General features: G+C 35.3%; 3 protein-coding genes across 5 annotated transcripts; 2 read left to right on the top strand and 1 right to left on the bottom strand.

Annotated features, from left to right (window-relative positions):
* Positions 1–699: 699 nt before the first annotated feature.
* On the top strand, positions 700–6,424 carry LOC125188839 (uncharacterized). 3 transcript variants are annotated; one of them, XM_089058967.1, is made up of 5 exons: positions 700–1,425; positions 2,070–2,660; positions 4,361–4,933; positions 5,593–5,872; positions 6,133–6,424. In XM_089058967.1, the coding sequence occupies exons 1-5, from the start codon at positions 805–807 to the stop codon at positions 6,171–6,173; spliced, it is 2,106 nt and encodes a 701-aa protein (XP_088915093.1). In that variant the 5' UTR covers positions 700–804; the 3' UTR covers positions 6,174–6,424. The 3 variants fall into 3 exon arrangements, with proteins under 3 accessions (XP_088915093.1, XP_047941857.1, XP_088915094.1); XM_048085900.2 differs by having other exon boundaries at positions 702–1,425; positions 5,599–5,872; XM_089058968.1 differs by lacking the exon at positions 700–1,425 and adding an exon at positions 4,247–4,289 and having other exon boundaries at positions 2,572–2,660.
* Positions 6,425–14,506: 8,082 nt separating this feature from the next.
* LOC125186493 (LOB domain-containing protein 27-like) lies at positions 14,507–15,148 on the top strand. The gene has a single exon (XM_048082861.2). The coding sequence runs from the start codon at positions 14,507–14,509 to the stop codon at positions 15,146–15,148; it is 642 nt and encodes a 213-aa protein (XP_047938818.2).
* A 1,816-nt stretch (positions 15,149–16,964) lies between these two features.
* LOC125188734 (inactive LRR receptor-like serine/threonine-protein kinase BIR2) lies at positions 16,965–19,173 on the bottom strand. The gene has a single exon (XM_048085760.2). The coding sequence runs from the start codon at positions 18,994–18,996 to the stop codon at positions 17,200–17,202; it is 1,797 nt and encodes a 598-aa protein (XP_047941717.1). The 5' UTR covers positions 18,997–19,173; the 3' UTR covers positions 16,965–17,199.
* Positions 19,174–20,347: the final 1,174 nt, after the last annotated feature.

Below are 20,347 nucleotides of genomic sequence, written 5' to 3'. Positions count from 1 at the left end.
ATTAACGAAATTTGTATATATAGGTATTGTTTGGTTGTAATGACTAATTATCATGGGATAATTCATCTAAGTTTAAGTTATAAAATTATTTTAGTGGGAGGAAGTGACTACGACTAATTATCACATAATTATTCATTAAGATTAAATTATGAGATTCAATCTCATGAATTATAGTATATTTAATCTTGAAATTGCAAACTGAACAATCCCATATAGAGAGTGGTTTAGATATACTGCTCTAGTATATATAGAAACTATCCTCAAATTTAGATGGTGAAAATGTACCCACATTTTTTTTTGAATGAATACACATTCAATTGTACGAATATCTCCTGGGTGTTCCCAATAAAATTATAATGTTTCTCAGACATTTATTACATACAGCAAATCTTGTTTGTCTAGATTTATTATATCAAGCATGAGTGAAATATACTATGTACACTATTGTCTAGAATCTCTAGATTGAAATTGTTCCCTAGCTATTAATAATTGAATTTTGGTTTTGATTTCAAAGAAAAAAGGAAGAAGCATCGATGTGAATTAAAAAGAATAGGTTGAGAAGTTGATTCAACACACGTATTACAAGTTGCATTAAACAAAGGGCTGCCTACGAAGCTGCAAGTCAACAATCCGAACTACCTAAGCATCTTCTTAATACAATATCTAAGTCAATACCTTAATTTTTTTATACTACTATTAATTCACCTCTAAATCACAAACATCCAACTACAAAACCCACAAACATTAGCTTTCCATCCAAATCCCCTAAAGGAGGAGTTAAAAAAAAAATCATCACATAAAGTCATGGAATTCTTCAACCATGGCAAAGCCGTGAGGCTGAAGAGCCACCTCGACAAGTACCTAGTCGCGGACGACGACCAGGAGACCGTCCGGCAGAGCCGCCGCGAGGGCGCGTCGCGGCGGGCGAGATGGCACGTGGAGCTCGTGGAGGGCAATGCGCACGTGATCCGCCTGAAGAGCCACGACGGGCTCTACCTGACGGCCTCGGACGAGGCGTATCTCCTCGGCATGACGGGGAAGAAGGTGGTGCTGCAGGCCTCCGCGAACGCCTCGGTGGAGTGGGAGCCGATCAGGGAGGGGTACAGCGTGAAGCTGAGGGCCAAGGGCGGGAAGTTTCTGCGGGCGAACGGGGCCACGCCGCCGTGGAGGAACTCGGTGACGCACGATCTGCCGCATCGGACGGCCACGCAGGACTGGGTGATGTGGGACGTGGATGAGGTCGATGTGTCGGTGTTGGAGGATGAGTATTTGCCGCGGCTCAGTAATGCGTCGAGTAATTTATCGGATTCTTCCGCCCCCAATTCGCCCGGTGCGGTGGAGGGGCGGAGGAAGTCGTTTTTCTCCATGGAGAGACGGCGGTCGTCTCTTGCGTCGGATAGGTCCGTTCACCCCAGCGGTAGAGAGGTAATATTTCTTTCTACAATCTTGTTGATTGGAATTTCCTTTTTTTCTATGGTATTTTAAAATCGCATTGTCTATCTTCATCTAATATAGATATTATAAATATATTATATCTTCAGTGTGATGTAATAATTTGAGTCATAGTTTTCGTATAATTAATCAAAGAAAGTTCACTAAACTTTGTAAGGATATATTCACTTGGTGCAAACCTTGTGATATAAATAAGAAAAGTCACCAATTAGTTTAATTTTTGTAGAACATTCTTCGTTAAATAATCAATTTCGATTTTACTATTTTTAGTAAATCAACTTCACATTCTAATAACTTGTTTACTTATTATTTTATTATAAAATAATCACATAAAAATATGACTTATATTCTAATATTTTCGCATTTAATTTTTATCTTCTAAATAAAAAGTGTAAAATTGAGCTAATTGGAATATACTAGGTGTATAGTAAAACATTTTATTTTGTTTACAAATTTCAGTTTATTTGAATGTCCTCAAATTAAAAATAAAATGTAGAATCAAAATTAGGAACATAATTTTAAAAAATACTAATCATTATTTAAAATACCTTTCAACAAAATGTTTTAGAAGCTTATAAATCCACATAAAAAAATTAGCTAAGTATGAAAAGTTGCAGGATGGAATGGAGTTGTTCACCAAAGCAAAAGCAGTCCGCCTCCAAAGCCACCTCGGCAAATACCTGGTCGCGGACGACGACGAGGCGACGGTTCGCCAGAGCCGCAACGGCGCGTCCCGCAACGCGCGGTGGACAGTCGAATTCGTGGAAGGCAAGCGCGACCGCCTCCGCCTGAAGAGCTGCCACGGGCTTTACCTCACCGCGGCGGAGGAGCAGTTTCTCCTCGGAATGACGGGGAAGAAGGTCCTCCAAACCCGGCCGGGAGATCTCGCCGCCGCCGTCGAGTGGCAGCCGGTGAAGGAGGGGAACAGCGTGAAGCTGATGACGGAGCGCGGCAAGTTCCTGAGGGCCAACGGCAGTTCGCCGCCGTGGAGGAACTCGGTCACGCACGACGTGCCGCAACGGACGGCCACGCAGAGCTGGGTGCTGTGGGGAGTGGATATCGTGGACATCACGCTGTCGGATCCGGGGCCGGGTTGGATATCGCCCGCCTCGAGCTTTTCGTCTGTCGTTGATGATTATTTGGGTTCGCCTGATACCGGATCGCCGGTGGCCCGAGGAGCCGGCGCCGGGAATATGTCTATGAAACAGGTATATCTTTTACTCTTTATTTTCTTTCTTTCTTTGTTTCTGGTAATATATTTGTGATTCAGTATTTGGGTTTCGTCTTTTTTTAATAAAACACATAGTATAACACTATGGTGTTGTATTGGTGTTACGCGTAGGGTACACTCTTTTCTACCTTGTAAATTTATCATAAAATAACGAAATAATGAAAAACTGAAAAAATTGTTATTGATTCTAACCTTTTTTTATCCTGAATTTCATTAAAATTTTCATTCTGCCGGAGAAAAATAATCTTACTGGGCTCATTGAAATCCATACTAGGAGTAGTATTTTATTGTGATAATATTAGCAGTTCATTACTCCATTTAATAGTACTACTCCGTATTGAACAATAGTAGTTGTACTCATAAGTCATAACTAAGGGGAATAGAAATATATCAAGTGGCCACATGCAGTTTGGGTACCGAATAAAGTAAGCAAAAATTATTAAGGAGTGTACTATACTTGGCATCATGTTGATTGCAGGACCCAAAAATGAAACTGAATACCACTAACTGTTGTGTATTTGATTAAATAAATTTTAATATCCAGTATTCTAAAAGTTCAAATTCACCCAAAAACGCAATCTCTTTAAGATGAATCTAGTTAAACGTGAAATTGAATTTAAAATTTGTAACAAGAGTCTAATTACTCCTTGGAGTATTTTGTTAGTGACTGTCGGTTCAAAGAACCAAGTACTATACAGTATAACCAAAGATTATTAATGAGCCATGACCCACGATTTTACATCATGAATTATTTATTAATTATGTATACATATATTGATTCTTCGGAAGGTGTCGATATTAATAAATGTTGGATAGTGTCACCATAGGACATTTGAAAGTGAACTTGAACGACGACTAATTAATCTTCAAATCCAAATTCGAATAAAATGGAGTTCCCATGTGCGTAGCCCTTAATCTCTTTAATTAAATCGCATAGCTGTTGTTTGCCTGAAAATGAAAATCAATAAATTCTGTGGCCTTTTGATTTCAGCAATCCTGGTATTGAATAAGACGTGACTTAATTGAAATTAAATAGGAACCAGGACATAATAGATCGGATATGAGTTGGACGAAATTGAACGATTCCTCTAGTTGAACTTGTCAAAGTCAATAAGTATATTATTAATTATTTGCACATGATGCTATTCACACATGTGAGAGCTATGTTCATTCCTCAATACTGTTACCAAAATAATATTTTTTATATTTGTACCATAAAATATACTGACCCTAATTTCTCATGAATATGAATAATGTGTTTATCTATATTTTACTTTGTCATACTATCAGATAATTATTGATATTTGCCAGCTATAGTATCATATGATAATTATCATCATTTTTGTTGTTGAATTTAAGATTTTCATATATAATTCTAGTTACAAATGAGAATTTTATAAGGTTAAAAACAGCAAATTAACAATAAGCAAATGAAAATTTAGCACTTTGATATAACAGAATTACCCCATCTCAATACACAATTAACCAAGTGAAAGATAAATCAAAACGAAGAAAAAAACTAATTAGATCACGATCGCAACTCAACAAAAGAACAATCTGCAGATCTCTCTCCGAAGAGGTGTACGCCGGTTTAATATTTATGCAGGTAATGCACAATTTACATAGTATACGAGAATTAATAAATTGAAAATCATCGATGAACAAATTAATCCACAGATTTCCGGAATCGAGTTTTTCAATAAGGCGAGATCCGTGAGGCTGAAAAGCTACCACAACAAATACCTCACGGCCGATTCCGACGAGGAGCACGTGATCCAGGACCGATCGGGCTCGAAAAAATCGGTGAAATGGGAAGTGGAATTCGTGGAAGGATCGGAAGAGGTGATCCGTTTGAAGAGCTGCTACGGAAAGTACCTCAAGGCCGAGGATGAGGAGTATCTCCTCGGCGTCACCGGGCGGAGGGTCTCCCAGTCGCTGCCGAGGAAGCTCGACTCCTCGGTCGAATGGGAGCCCGTGCGCGATGGCATGCTGGTCAAGCTCAAGACGCGTTATGGAAACTACCTGCGCGCCAACGGGGGACTGCCCCCGTGGCGCAACTCCATCACCCACGACATCCCACACAGGCACCACGGGTGGACCCTGTGGGAGGTGGATGTCGTGGAGATTAGGCCGGAGTCGCCGCCTAGGGTGGTGGCGCCGCCCCCCGCGGAGCTCGAGAGGTCGAATTCCGTGGAGTCGGATGTGGATTTGAGCTCTACTTTCAATCTCCGGTCATCATCGGTTAATATGGTTAGTTTTTAGTTTTTAAAAGTTAATAGTACTACTATATAAAAATTTCAATTTTGCTATAGTTATGACATATCAAATTAGTCATAAGGATAAAAAAGAAATGCAAAACTCAATCTTCTTGCAGAATACAAAACCAAACCCATAGATTATTATTCTTAGTTTATTTCAGAAAAGACAGACCTACAACATTCTAAAAATGACCTCTCTATTTTTAATATTCGAATTCAATAAATGAACTAAAAATTACCTTCATATTGTTTAATAATGATGGCTCTATTATACGATGTAGTTCAATCTTATCACAATCTTCTCTCTGTATATAATTAAAATAGAGTAATTCACGGCTAAGAAGCATTGTGATCGTGAATTGTTGACAAAAATAGAGTCAATTCACAACCAAGTAGCTACTACTCCCCCAATCAATCAAGTAGATACTTACTAAATTAGATTAGACATTAAAATAATGTCTCACTTTTGTTGTATTAGTTATAATTGTGAAGTAGTACATCTTATCAAGGATTATTATTAAGTGGATTGTGTGCAGTATAATTAATAAATTATAATGTATAAGTTCTTTATAGTAGCTACATAGCAACATGAGCCATGGCAGTTGGTTAAATTTCTAACTAACGAAACATGCGTGGTTTATTTTTGTGGAGGAGCAGTCCGGTGAAGACTGCTACGCGAAGAAATCGGAAGGAAGGTTGATATATTACAGTGTTGCTGACGACGACGGGAATTTCAGCGCTGAACAGTCGTTTCAGTTCAAAGGGCAGGGGCTGGAGGATCTGTCCGAGAAGTTGGAGGAGCTAACAGATTTGGAGGACATCATCCTCTGTTCTAAAAACATTGTAAATGGGAAGCTGTATCCACTTAGGTTGGCCCTCCCACCCAACAATGCCACTATGCATGTTGTTGTAGTTCCACCCACTTCCACAGGTTCGTATATTCTATCTGTTAATTGTGTGTTCATGTGTAATAGCTTGCAAATCACTCAAAAGAAGTGGACCGTACTATGTTCATGATTTTATTACCAGTAGAAGCTACTTAAAAGACAATGTTATTCACTTCAGAAAAAAAAAAAAAAAAATTGGAGAAAATTCTAGTAACGTGGAGTAGTACTAAATCGTATAACTTGTCAATCATGAAAAGTAAACGCCTCATGACTTTTACACTAATCTTTGTTGTTGTTTTGGCAGTGGCGAACGAGTTCATGCCACCGGCTCCTACTTCTACATGACATATGAGACGAAGAAAGTCATTGTTAGTACATATATTCGTTAATTAATTCGTGTTATATGGAGTATCAAACTAGAAGCTTTCAAAGAGATATACCTACGTTTTGGAACTAGTGCAATGCATTCTGAGGAATATTGTTACTTAATCTGATGTGAACTACTTCACATGACACCAAATTTTTGAAAGTGGAAGAAACGCTCCGATCCACACATTTTGAATAATACTATATATGTTGAAATGTAAATTATATGATCTAAATGAGTGCATATATATGCATCTAGTCTAACAATTAGACGCTATGATAATCTACGAGTCCGGCATGTGCAAGTGCCTCCCCATCAATGGCTATTTTTCGATGTCGTTTTGCAACTGCAGTACCAACTGATGGTTGCTAACTAGGAATTGCACTACGTATGTGCCAACCTCGTGGTCGAATAATGAGTTGAGTTGATATTGGGCGTTAATGAGTAAGGGTTTGAGTGCAATCCAACAAATATATGGTTAAGGGTGATTACTAATAATTTGTATATTGTTTCTCATTTATAGCTATATTAAGGCAGAGTAGTGATAAAATGCAAACTTATATATTATACAAACTCAAATTTTCTCAACACAACTTCAACACTATTTCAATACAATATCAACACAGTGTAAAATTTCAAGATTTTAATGTCAACACAATATCAACACAACATCAATTATTGACTACCTTCGAAATTTTGTTGACATTTTCCTGATGATGCTTTTTTATGATATGTTGACATTTTTCAATGGTCCAGATCATAGTTTTGAGTTTGTACAATATTTAGAGTTTTCATTTGATCACATTCCAGAGAGGAGTGATCAAGGTGTAACTAATTTTAAGTGTATAACTAGAGAATAAATCTCAGCCACACATCTTGTTATTCCAATTTAATCTTATAGGATAAACAATTTTTTAGATTTTTGTTAAAAATAGCCCAATGTATATTTGGAATTAGCATATCAACATAAATTCAATATTTCAAACTCAACGTGATTTCTCTCAAATTCAAAGTGCGATTTCTTCCAAAATTCAAGCGTAGATTTCTTTCGAATTCAAGCGTTGATTTCTTCCAAATTCAAGCCCTGATTTCTTCCAATCTTAACCAATTTTGTTCACAAAATCAACGTGAATTGTGATGCACGATTCTGAAACAAATCCAGCTTCCTATCCAAATTCATTCACATTTGATCGCGACGTCGCTTCCTGGTCAAATCGCGACGTATGGATTCCTTATCACATAGATTCAATTCTGATACATTCGTCAGAAGATTATTTTGATTCCGATTCCTCTTCATCTTGAGAGGAAGGAGAAACTGAATCTAAAGTTAATTATCAATTATTATCAATTAAGTGTTGTTGCTTGGCATGATTAGATTGTGTATGATGTGAAAAGACGTTACAGTGAAGTATATGTAACAAACAGTGAAGTAAATATGCTCAATATGTGTTGCAGTGTAGTAAATATGCTTTATAGTGAGTAAATATGCTCTATCGTGTATTAAATATACTTTATAGTGAAATAAAAATTGTTTGTAGTGAAGTAAATATGATGTTTATACTGATATTTGATATTTCAGTAAACAATATTGTTTAGTTTACTGTTTTTCATTTTAGTGAAATATATTGTGCATATAGTGAACTATTATATGCTCACAGTGAAGTATATTAAGCATTTAATGAACTACAATATGCTTATAGTGAAGTGTATTGAGCATGCCTTTTGTACTATTTTTTTTTCATTTCAGTGAAGAATATTGAGCATATAGTGATGTATATTGCGCATTTAGCGAACTAATATATGTTTACAGCGATGTATATTTTTGCATGCTTATAGTGTATTATTTTTTCATTTCAGTGAAGTATATTGAGCATTAGAGGTGGGTAAACGATTTTCGATTAATCGGTTAACCGAGAACCGAACCAGAACCGGTCGGTTATCAGTTAAGTTAACCGATAACCGACATTTACGGTTATCGGTTCGGTACCGGTTATACGGTTTTGCTCTAAGTCGGTTATCGGTTATTTTTTCATTTCAGTGAAGTATATTGAGCATTAGAGGTGGGTAAACGATTTTCGATTAATCGGTTAACCGAGAACCGAACCAGAACCGGTCGGTTATCAGTTAAGTTAACCGATAACCGACATTTACGGTTATCGGTTCGGTACCGGTTATACGGTTTTGCTCTAAGTCGGTTATCGGTTAACCGATAACCGAATTAAATTCAATTTTAATTTCAATTATATGTTTATTTAATACTTGAACAAATTATAATTTACTTTCAAACTATGTCACAATGGAAAAAATTGTAATTTATATCTAAATTTTGTCAAAGTATTGTATTGCAATGTCAAAAAAGTCCATTTTAATTTGTGTCACTATCAATTATAGTATTATACTTATCAATTTATATCTCAAAGTCAATAAAGTGCTTAAGCATTACTATATTAAATATAGAATAACCCTTCACTTATTATTGGAGAAAAGTTTTTAAATTAGAGATCATGTAAAGTTTAAGTGTTTTAAAGTGCCTAAACAATTTATGTATTACTCGTAAATAATAATAATAATAATAATAATAATAATAATAATAATAATAATAATAATAATAATAATAATAATAATAATAATAATAATAATAATAAAGTAGATGAAAAGTTAAAAGTTAAACCATAAACAATTTTAATTTCAATTATATTTTTAATTAATAATAAAAGAAATTGTAATTTACTTTTAAACTTTGTCACAATAGAAGAATATGTAATTTACTTCCAAATTTTGTCAAAGTCCCATATTACAAATTTGCAATGTCAAAAAAGTCTATCACTTACTTATACTTATAATATCTCAAATTCAATAAAGTTTCTAAATATATTTTTAAAAATAAGATCTCTCAAAGTTAACAAGTGCTTAAGCAATACTACTATTTTAAAAATAAGATAACCTTTCACTTATTATTAGAGAAAGGTTTTCAAATTTTAGACCATTTAAAGTTTAAGTCTATTAAAGAGCCTAAACAATAGATGTATTGCTTGTAAATAATAATAATAATAATAACAATAATAATAAATAATAATAATAATAATAATAATAATAATAAAAAGTAGATAACAAGTTAAAAGTTAAAACCATAAACAATTTTAATTTTTATTATATTTTTAATTAGTAATAGAAGAAATTATAATTTACTTTCAAATTTTATCACCATAGAAAAAATTGTAATTTACTTCCAAATTTTGTCACAATAGAAGAAATTGTAATTTACTTCCAAATTTTATTAAAGTCTCATAAGTCATATAGCAATGTTAAAAAAAGTCAATTTTAATTTGTGTCAGTATCAAATATCTCAAAGTCAAGTGTCTAAACATTATTTTAAAAATAAGATCTCTTAAAGTTAATAAAGTGCTTAAAAACTAGTACTCCCTCCGTCCGCGATTAGGAGTCCCGGTCACTTTTGCGCAACCATTTTATAAAAATAATAAAAAATAGTTAAAGTGGATAAATGATAAAATAAAAGAGAGAATAATGTTGATAAGACTCTTGTCAACATTATTCTCTCTTTTATTTTACCATTTCTCCACTTTAACTATTTTTTATGATTTTTATAAAATAGGTGTGCAAAAGTAACCGGGACTCCTAATCGAGGACGGAGGGAGTAGTATATTAAAACTAGTATAAACCAATTCGGTTAGTTCGGTTATAACCGATAACCGACCGGTTCTAACCGAGTCGGTTAATTAAGTAACCGAACCAAAGATCGGGTCGGTTTCGGTTAGTTTTGTGATGAAATTTTGGGGTCGGTTAACCGACCGAATACCCACCCCTATTGAGCATTCAGTGAACTACAATATGCTTACAGTGAAGTATATTGAGTATGCCTTATAGTGTACTGTTTTTATTCATTTTGGTGAAGTATATTAAGCATGTAGTGAACTTAGTATATGCTTATAGTGATGTATCTTGAGCATGCTTTATAGTGTACTGTTTTTTTTTTCATTTCAGTGAAGCATATTGTTCATGTAGAGAAGTATATTGAGTATTAATTGAAGTATATTCAGTATGCCTAACAGTGATTTTAATATGGCTCACAAGTTCCGAACTTCTATGGCTCACAAGTTCCGAACTTTATTGAAGTTCATCCTCCTGATGTTGTCAGTACAAAAGGGAGTGGAAGTAGGAAGAAATTGAAGGAGTTAGCAATGAAGTTATCAATGAAACCAAGTCGAAAATGTGGAAACTGTCATGAGATTGGACACCATGATTCGAGGAACTGCAAAAAGGTGAATGAGAAGACAAAACAGAGGCAGTGAAGATTTGGACATAAATAGTTCACTTTGTAGCCTTTGTAGAGCACTTATGACTCATTTTTAGTACACTTTTGAGTGATTTTTATTTCAATGCAAATTTGTTGTTGAGCTCAAGTGAGAATAAGTTCACTTTTATATGTATTTGTTTCACTGCTTACAAGTCTTTAGTTCACTTATTACATGTTTTGGTTCATTTATTGTGAACATTTACTTACGGTGAAGTTGAAATACTATATAGTGTATTAACTCTTGTGTACAATGATGTAAAACTATTCTATAGTGATAATTATGATCCTTGAAAAAATATTGGTAAACATTTGAATATGCTCTATAGGAAAGTGAATATGCTTTATACTGATGTAAATATTGATTATAGTGTACTGTTTTCCATTTCAGTGAAATATATTGAGCGTACTGTTATGTATATTGTGCATATAGTGAAGTATATTCAGCATGCCTATAGTTTACTGCTTTTTTATTCCAATGAAGTAATTGTGTGTTTAGTGAACTATTATATGCTTATAGTGAAGTATATTACCTTTACAGTGAACAAGTGAAGTAAATAGAGAATAAGATATTAACATAAAATAAGAATTTTTCATGAACACTTGAAGTTTACAATCATTTTTTTCACATCTATGTCCATGTTTTTCCTACATTCTTGATAATGCATTGATGTTGTAGCCAAGTTCTTCAATGTCACCATTCTTTGAATTGTCAATCACCACTATACTTTTAGTGCTAAATCTGAAGCATACGGTGTTGTAATGGTCCACAGCACTAATTGGAAAGAACACATATAAAGATAATAACAATTTCAGAATAAAATCAATTAGTGAATATAACAAAGAATTTGTTGTATTCAATATTTACAATATGCATATAGAATCACTAATAACATGCATCACAAACACTTCACTCTCACCATGAAATACTTCACTGTAAGCACGTTTTACTTCACTGAGATGAAAAAACAGATCGCTATAAGCATGGATCACAAACACTTTACTCTAAGCACATTTTACTTCATTGAGTTGAAAAAATAGATCACTAATAACATGGATCACAAACACTTTACTTTAACCATGGAATACTTCACTCTAAGCACGTTTTACTCCACTTAGATGAAAAAACAGTGCACTATAAGCATGGATCACAAACTTCACTCTAAACATGGAATACTTCACTTTAAGCATGTTATACTTCATTGAGATGAAAAAAAAAGATCACTAATAACATGCATCACAAACACTTCACTCTAACCATGGAATACTTCACTCTAAGCACATTTTACTTCACTAAAGTGATAAAACAAATCACTATAAGCATGGATCACAAACACTTCACTCTAACCGTGTAATACTTCACTCTAAGCATGTTTTACTTCACTGAGATTAAAAAACAGATCACTAATAACATGCATCACAAACACTTCACTATAACCATGGAATACTTCACTCTAAACACGTTTTACTCCACTAAAATGAAAAAAATAGAGTAGTGTAAGGTACGAATTACTCACGATTGGAGTCTTTGATTGCATTTTTTTTTTCTGTCGATCAAAACCTACATAAATAAAATAGAAGGAATTACTAAGAGAGGGAATTACTCATGGAGTCTATTACAATATTAATGTCAGAACGATTTTAAGCCTAATTAACTATTGATTCTAAACTTAATTAAATGTTCAAATCTAAATCAGTTGAAGAAATATTAATAAAAAATGAGTTTGACGACTGAATATGAGAAATTTAATTCGCCTGAAGAAACTAGTAGAACAACTTACATTTTGAAAAATCTTTCTGATTTGAATTCATTTGTTCAATGACGGAATGAAAGAATTGGATGTTGATAACGACGAAATAAGGCAGCAGCGGAGTGAGAAATCTGAAATTTCGAGAAGAAGAGGAGAAGAGGAGCAAAGGCGGAAGATGAATTAAAAAAATGAGAGAGTATTTCAAAGATTAACCCAGAAGAGGAGCGCGGGAGATGAATTAAGAAAATGAGAAAATGAGAGAGTATTTTAAAGATTAACCCTTATTTTATTTGTTAAATGTGCATTATACCCACCTTCTTATAGTAAAGTAAATGTTTAATATAGTAAACTGATTTCTTCTCCAATATAAAAAATCATAATATCAACCATTATTTTATTAATCTTTAACTGATATTTATTCTCTAGTTATGCCTACAATAGACACCTATCCTATATCACTATTCATTTGTGTTATTTATAATCTATACATAATGTCAAATCATATTTTTCTAGTAGTTAATATCTGGTCTTTAATTTCAAAAGATTTCATACAAGTGGCTTGATATGTTTATAGAGAGGCTCCTAGAATTTTCTATATGACATATTCATGACTTCAGTTTTAAAATTTTAAAAAGTATATTAATTTTATATAAGTGGCTGTGATCATATCATATTCCATATTTATGGTGATAACCTAATAACCCTCATTTTATGGATGAAAAATATCATTTTATGGAACAGAATATCATTTTATGGAATAAAAGTATCATTTTATGCATGCTGAAATTATCGTGTATAAATATCATTTTTAGTAAAAATGATACTTTTGACCCATAAAATGATAGGGTTATTAGGTTATCACATAAATATGAGTTATGATATGATCGCATCCCCGTGCCTAAATATATATTTCTAGAGAGCTAGAATTTTCTTCATAATATATCCATGTTCTTATTTTCATAATTAAAAAGAATATATTAATTTAATAATAACATACTCTTATCTCCTGGCTTACAAAAATTAGAGTGAATGGTATATATATTTGTGGAAATACGAAGTAATAGTGACATATCTTCAGTCCATACACCTATAAAATTTTATGATTCTTTGTGTAATTTATTGCATTAGAACAAAGAACGTCGATTCGAACAAAGGTAAATTTCATTTTTTGTGTTTAGTAAAGTATATGATGGATGGAATAACAAATCGAGCTTTGATTTTTTTGAATTTTGTAAAATTAAAAATCTTAATAACAATTTTTAATACATTAGAAAAAAAATATAAATCAAAATAAAAAACGCTAAACGTACGTCAAACGAAAATAGCGCTTAAATATGGTATACAGCATATCATTCCTCAATTATCAATTAAGGTGTATTTAACAAAGACTCATTTATATCCCAATATATATACTCCATAATACACATATACTTCGAATTAGATGAGAACATATCAATATAGTGATAGACGGATCTGACCATAGTGGTGTGAAATATTAAAACCGCAATAGATATGTATATTGTGATTTTATAAGTTAAATTCAGATTACATAATTTTTCACAATACTAAAAAATGTCTAAAATCCATGAAGTTCAAAACAGCAAAAGATGTGTATATAGTTGTAATTTTTTTTATATAAAAAACTCCACTAAATTTAATCCCTCTAGCATAACATCTATCGGTTTCATTTTTGTCATTATATATTTCTTTCATTTTTTACTTAATTATTTTCAAAAACTTTTTAAGTTTAATTTCGTATCTCCTAGAAGATTTTTGGACGTTGTTCCCAATATTTTATTGCATTAAAATCAATTTATTCCGTAAAATTTATCATCACTTTTATTTTGAAAATTATCATATTAATTCATAAATTTAAAAATAAAATATATATAGTTCATAATTTTTCAAAAAATTATAATATTTGAATAAATATGAATTATGATATACTTATAACAGATTCCGTTGAAATAATCAGTATTTTAAAAGTGGGAAGATACGTGAATCTTAATCTGTTTAGATACATAATCATCTAATTAATTTAAAAATACATTAAGATAAGTCAAAACCCTTAGAATTTTAAAAACGACACCCCCCAAATATCGGTAATTCTCAACAATATTACTTAGTCCACCATCATAACCCAACAAATCTAACACATATCTAATATCCCTTCCTAAAAAAAAAAAAAAAAATCCCTTCCTATAAGATCGTTACCGCATTTTCTACGGCGGTTTCTTCTCACAATAAAATGACTGTCAAGGGCGGAACCACCCCAGCCTGCGCCGCCTGCAAATACCAACGCCGCAAGTGCAGCCCGGCCTGCCCCCTCGCCCCTTATTTTCCGGCCAACCAGCCCAAGATGTTCCAGAACGTCCACCGCCTCTTCGGCGTCTCCAACGTCACCAAGATCTTAGAGAAGCTCCCCAAGAAGCTCGACCGGGACGACGCCATGCGCTCGATAATCTACGAGTCCGACATGCGAGAGCGCTTCCCGGTGGCCGGCTGCTGCGGCGTGCTTTCTCACCTGTATCACCAGCTGATGGCTGCTACCAAGGAGTTGGACTACGTAAACGCTACCCTGCAGAGCTACCGGGAAGCGAGCCAGAAAGGCCAGCAACAGATGGTTTTGCAACAACAACAGCATATAGTCGAGTATGGAGGGGAGCAGTTTGTTTTCAACGATGGCGCCGATATGATGAGCGTGATTCGGGCGCAGATGGAGGCGTTTGGACTGCAGAAGACGGATGTTGTTGGTTTTGATACGGAAGAGCAACATGTTTTTGATAGTAGTGAAGCTCAGCAATTTAGCAATAATATAGTGTTTGATCATGAGAGGAGATCTTATTGTAATCCCACCACTACTAAACGTGAAGAATTTGAATCAAGGTAATCTAACTATTTAGTTCGACACATTTTCTATTCAAACAAACCATGACTTATACTATTCGATTTTTAAATATTTTGATACATAAGTAGCCTGGAATCAACATTAGATGATGCGACGGAACAATCAGCGTTACATGAAGAGGCGCGCGGCTACCGGAACAGAAGGGAGTTGATTAGAGTGTGAATTGGTCTCGATTTTGTTAGTAGACCTTGCACTTCTCATTCTTTTCTTGGTTATTTTTTGATTTATCATAGAATACCAAACTGTGTTTATAGGAGTGTTAGATAAATAAGCAGTGTTCCAAATAAACAATGGACTGAATATTTGATTTCGTCCCACCATCCTCCTGCATCTCCCGCTCTAGATTCGGAGCTCTGCGTCTCTGTCTACCGTTGTATGGAGCTTCCTTCTGAGTCAAGGTGGTACAGCCATGGAGCCAGCCGGACTAGCTCAGTCAAAGTCAAATGTGAATAGGAGGGGGAAGGTGACGAAGAGCTGGAAATTGCGTCCATTGAAGTCTTTGTTCTCTTTTTTTTGTTATCAAATGAATTATTTTCAGTATTATTGTATTATGTTAAATTACTCTTTAATAATAAACACGTTCGATAAGTTTGAGCTACTTGCTACTTGTGCTCAAGCGATCATGACTTTTTCAGCTCCTCATATGTTGTGAAGTAAAGATTAATTAGTTATATTGAAAACACTATATGTTATCGAAGAAAATCTCTATACCCAAATTCGCATGTGCTGAAATTTGGTATACCGAAAATGACTTAATCAATTGGACAATTATTATTTGTTGGAAGATAACTGGACAAAGGTCTAGTTAATCAAGGCAAGATGTCTTAGTATAGAAGATGACCAATGGACAATATCCTTCATAGGAAGCCATTTGCAATGATAAAATACAACATAACGAATTCTCTGATTTTACCTCTAATCTCTCGATCCATGACTGTGTACAGGGGGTGGTGGTGGTTAACTCTTTAACTTAGAAAATATTCATGAAACTAATTAGCTTAAGTTTACTAGTTTAGGTCATGCAATTTAGCCACAGATTATTGCAGAGCTTATAATTTTGTGTGTAAAGGTGAGATAAAGCAACTAAATGAGCATATTGTTGAGTATTTCCTAATTATATCCAATAAAACTAATTAAATCTAATAAGAAAATATTACCATATAGTTAAGATTTATCAATTTGAACATTTAGTTTCCAATTAAAATTAATTAAGTTAATCGAAGTCAGAGACAAAGATGAGATTAATCAGTTTTGTGGTTATGATGACAGAAGGGTTATTATAAAAAAATTTAGGAATAGATGTAATCCTCTGGTCCACTGCTAAATGAAACATAGTCTTATCTATATCGAGCTAATTGATACCCTCACCAACAAATCTTTCTTTTGTATTGACCAAGTAAAAACCTCCTTCCTTTAACTCCAGAAAATGGCAAAAGCTTTTTTTTTTTGAATTTGTAAATGTTTTGTGAGCATCACCAAAACAAGAAAAAAAAAAATACACAGTTGATTATTTGAAGGATGTCTAGTGGTCAGATATAGGCTCAACAAGGCAACAAATGTGTCAAATCTAGCTTCTCATTGACTTTTGTGGTCATAGTATCTCAAACTCTCGATATATTATTCATGGTGACTTGAAGCCCGACTTAGAATAGTGGAAGAGAAGACATTCAATTCAACTGACTTCCCAATTTATTTGCTATTCGGCTATTCCTATGGTGATTGGAATTCACTAATAATTCAAAATCATGTCCTGTTAATTGAAGAGAAAATATGCACGCAAAATAGTTGATGAAACAAGTTAGACGGGAAGAGCTTCGATTCAACTCTTGAAACCAATGTTTAGAACAGTAGGAAATAGCTTTTCATACAACAAATCTCAAACAAACACAGCGCTTCTCAACTACATATTCATGCAAGCGAGCTATTATACAGAAAATGTCGCAGTCCATCACACAGTTTTCTTTTCTTAGAACTCACCACCATACCACAGAAATATCTCTGTCCAATCATTCCTGCTCAACTCAATCCACATCTCAAATTGGACTCGCAGCCTCTTGTTTCCCAAACAACAGCGGGAACTCATCGTACTGCTCTGAGAAGCCCCGCTCCTCGGCCATCCCCTTGAGCGATTCATAAACCTGGTACATCGACCACCGGTCTTTGGGCCGAGCCACCACGCAACTACAAGCAATTTTCAAGAACTTGACAATGTCCTCGTCATTGCCCTTCCCACGCAGCTGTGTGTCGATGCAGTCTTTCATCCGGCCTGCGCCACAGAGGTGGCTCACCCAGTCCACCAGATTGCCCTTAAACAGCTCGTCAGCAGCGCTAACATCAAGAGGCTTTAGACCCGTTGTGAGCTCCAGAAGCACTACCCCAAAGCTATACACGTCTCCTTTCGGAGAAGCAACCGGTGTGGTTGAGTACTCTGGAGCAACATATCCAACCTCACCCAAATCCCCATAGGCGAAGCTAGACTCGTTTGACTCCGAAGGAACCATGAGCCTAGCCAGACCGAAGTCCATGATCCTAGGGTCGAAATCCTCATCAAGGAGAACCACATTGGAGCTAATATTTTGGTGCAAGATTGGAGGGTGGCAACCATGGTGAAGCCAAGCGAGCCCTCTTGCAGCCCCCAATGCGATCCTAAACCTAGTCGACCAATCCAAGGCGCTGGGGCTACCGGCCAAGGTGGAACCAAGAGTCCCATTCGATAAATGCTTGTAAACCAAGAGCTTCTCCTCCTCCACCAAGCAGAATCCCAACAATGGCACCAAATTAGGGTGCCTCAATTGCCCCAGCCTATTCATCTCCATCCTAAATTGCTTCTCCGGAATTTTACACGAGCTCAGCCGCTTGATCGCCAGCGCTGATCCATCCGGCAACACGGCTTTATACGTTGTCCCGGTCCTGCTCGACATGACGACATTCTCCGCGCTGAAATTGTTCGTTGAGGTCAACAAATCCGCCAGCTTCACCTTCACCAAGGGCTTCTGGAACAGCATCACCTGTGTGAGCTTATGAGCTCTCAATCTCTCAGACCAATTACTGCCACTGGCGTCGTCTCTTCCTCCGATTCCGTAGCCTCTCTTTCGCCTCTTCCCCGATCCAGTGAAATACCACCACCACAGGCCGAATCCTAGTAGCAGAGAAGCAGCGGCGCCGAAAACGCCCGCGGCAATGATAATCGCCAAGCTCTTCTTACTCAGGCCGCCGCATTTCCCGGCCGGACCGCCGCAGAGGCCGCTATTACCGCCGAAATTGAGCTCCAATCCGGAATTAAACGACGGCAGTCTCCCTGAGAGATCGTTATTCGCCACGGAGAACTTCTTCAATCTCTGCAGATTCGAGAATTTGTACGGAATACTCCCCGATAGCTTGTTGTCATCCAAAATCAGAGTGTTCAAATAGGAGCAATTGGCGAGATCCTCCGGGATTTGACCGGTCAGAGCATTTCGCGAGAGGTCGAGAGTGGTGAGATACGGCAGCCATCTGCATATTTCCGGGGGGATCGGACCGGAGATGGAGTTTCCAGATAGATCGAGTGTTTGGAGACTCTCACAAAACTGCAGGGAAGCAGGAATAGCTCCGGCGAGGGCGAAATCGCGGAGCTCGAGGCTGATTAGGCGGTTCTCACGGTCATTCCAGCACGAGACGCCGACGAATCGGCAGATGAAACCGACGGAGCTGTTGGCGAAGTTCCATGAGTTGAGCTTATCGCTGGGATCGGTCAACGAGCTCCTCACCTCGCGCAGGCACCTGACGTCATCCTCGGCGGCGGAAAAGGAGAAGAGTAGCAGCAGGCACAGGAGGGGGAAACGGCGGTTCATTGGTGGATTGGGCGGCGGCGGTGGTGGGTAGGGTTTGATGATAATGGAGAATTAATGGAGAAGCATATCGATGTGCGTGTCGCCGGTGGGGTTGGTTTCGAGGGATAGTTTAATGGAAAATGATGAAACTTGAAAGTGATTAAAGTTGGGATTAGCTTAATTTAATCAGTATTGTGGAGTTTGACTGTGTGTCTGTGTGAGTTGGAGTTGGCTGTGATAATTCATATGATATCATTAATATCGAATCCACCAAGTGCGCTTAATCTGATCGTTTGTTTAAACTAATCACACACCATGAATACATGAAAGTTGTTTCCAAAATAAATACGTCCACTTTTAATTTTTCGAAATTGCGAATAACTCAATTTTGTTGATTAATATACATAGTAACTAAATTTATGGAGTCGCGTATGCAATTCCAACTGGATTTTGGTCATCAAAATTGATTATAAAATAATGTTGTCACAGAGTTGTAAAATATTGAAGTTGTTGTTACAAAATTCTCTTGTTTGGTTCATGAATCATACCATTAGAATTTAGAAAACTATTATTGAGAATTTATAACGGCACTTTTGAATTTTGTAGTGGACCCTAAATGATGAGTTATTGTTCAATAAATATTGGTCCTATCCGATTTCCAAATCATTTAAAATTACTTTATTTTCAAGAAAATAGAGTTGTTTACTATATTATCAAGGAGGAAAGTACAATATCTAAAGATATAGTATTACTATTTGTTTCTATTTTCAGAAAGAGATATATAACATCTTTTTAGATCCACGAACTTTGTAAAAATATCATTTTAGGTTCTTAAACTTTGAAAATATCATTTTAGGTCTGAACACTACAAATTAATATCATTTTAGGTATTTTAAACTTTTTTCGGACGAAAATGTCCTTAAGGCCTTCAAAGGGAAATTTGGAAAATTCTTTCGCCACTCATCTTGCGTCAAAGACCTAGAATCCAACATGTTTTTTACTACTACTATTTAATTCAATTACCATCCAAATTGAATTTAAATATAATTAAAATTTGCCGTAAAAAATTGTATGCGTTAATTTTTCAATTATTAGATGGCCAATTATTTAGGGATAGTGAATTGGGACATGATACTTTATTTTATTTTTTCAATCTAAACTGCATTTTAAGAACTTACTATAGGTGATTTGTGAATTATATTTAGTTTATTTGTTTTGAAATTAGATAGCTATTAATTTGGATTGTCATTCAGAGTATTATTTATATGAATTTCAGAATGGAGATCAATTACCATCCAAATTGAATTTAAATATAAAAATTTACCGTTAAAAATTATTGGACTATAGGTCTCTAACGCAAAATGAGTGGTTA

This window comes from Salvia hispanica, chromosome 5, assembly GCF_029641045.1.
Source record: "Salvia hispanica isolate PSC_SH4W2 chromosome 5, Shi_PSC_v1, whole genome shotgun sequence".
In the NCBI taxonomy this organism is placed as follows: domain Eukaryota; kingdom Viridiplantae; phylum Streptophyta; class Magnoliopsida; order Lamiales; family Lamiaceae; genus Salvia; species Salvia hispanica.
The sequence above is the reverse complement of the archived record's forward strand: the minus strand, read 5'-3'. Positions and strand labels throughout refer to the sequence as shown.

Excerpts from the sequence above, each read along its gene's own strand:
- LOC125186493 (XM_048082861.2), top strand. The coding sequence starts at position 14,507 with ATGACTGTCAAGGGCGGAACCACCCCAGCCTGCGCCGCCTGCAAATAC.
- LOC125188734 (XM_048085760.2), bottom strand. The coding sequence starts at position 18,996 with ATGAACCGCCGTTTCCCCCTCCTGTGCCTGCTGCTACTCTTCTCCTTT.
- LOC125188839 (XM_089058967.1), top strand. The coding sequence starts at position 805 with ATGGAATTCTTCAACCATGGCAAAGCCGTGAGGCTGAAGAGCCACCTC. Across the intron at positions 4,934-5,592 it reads GGTCATCATCGGTTAATATG|GAGCAGTCCGGTGAAGACTG; the intron begins GTTAGTTTTTAG and ends ATTTTTGTGGAG. Across the intron at positions 5,873-6,132 it reads AGTTCCACCCACTTCCACAG|TGGCGAACGAGTTCATGCCA; the intron begins GTTCGTATATTC and ends TTGTTTTGGCAG.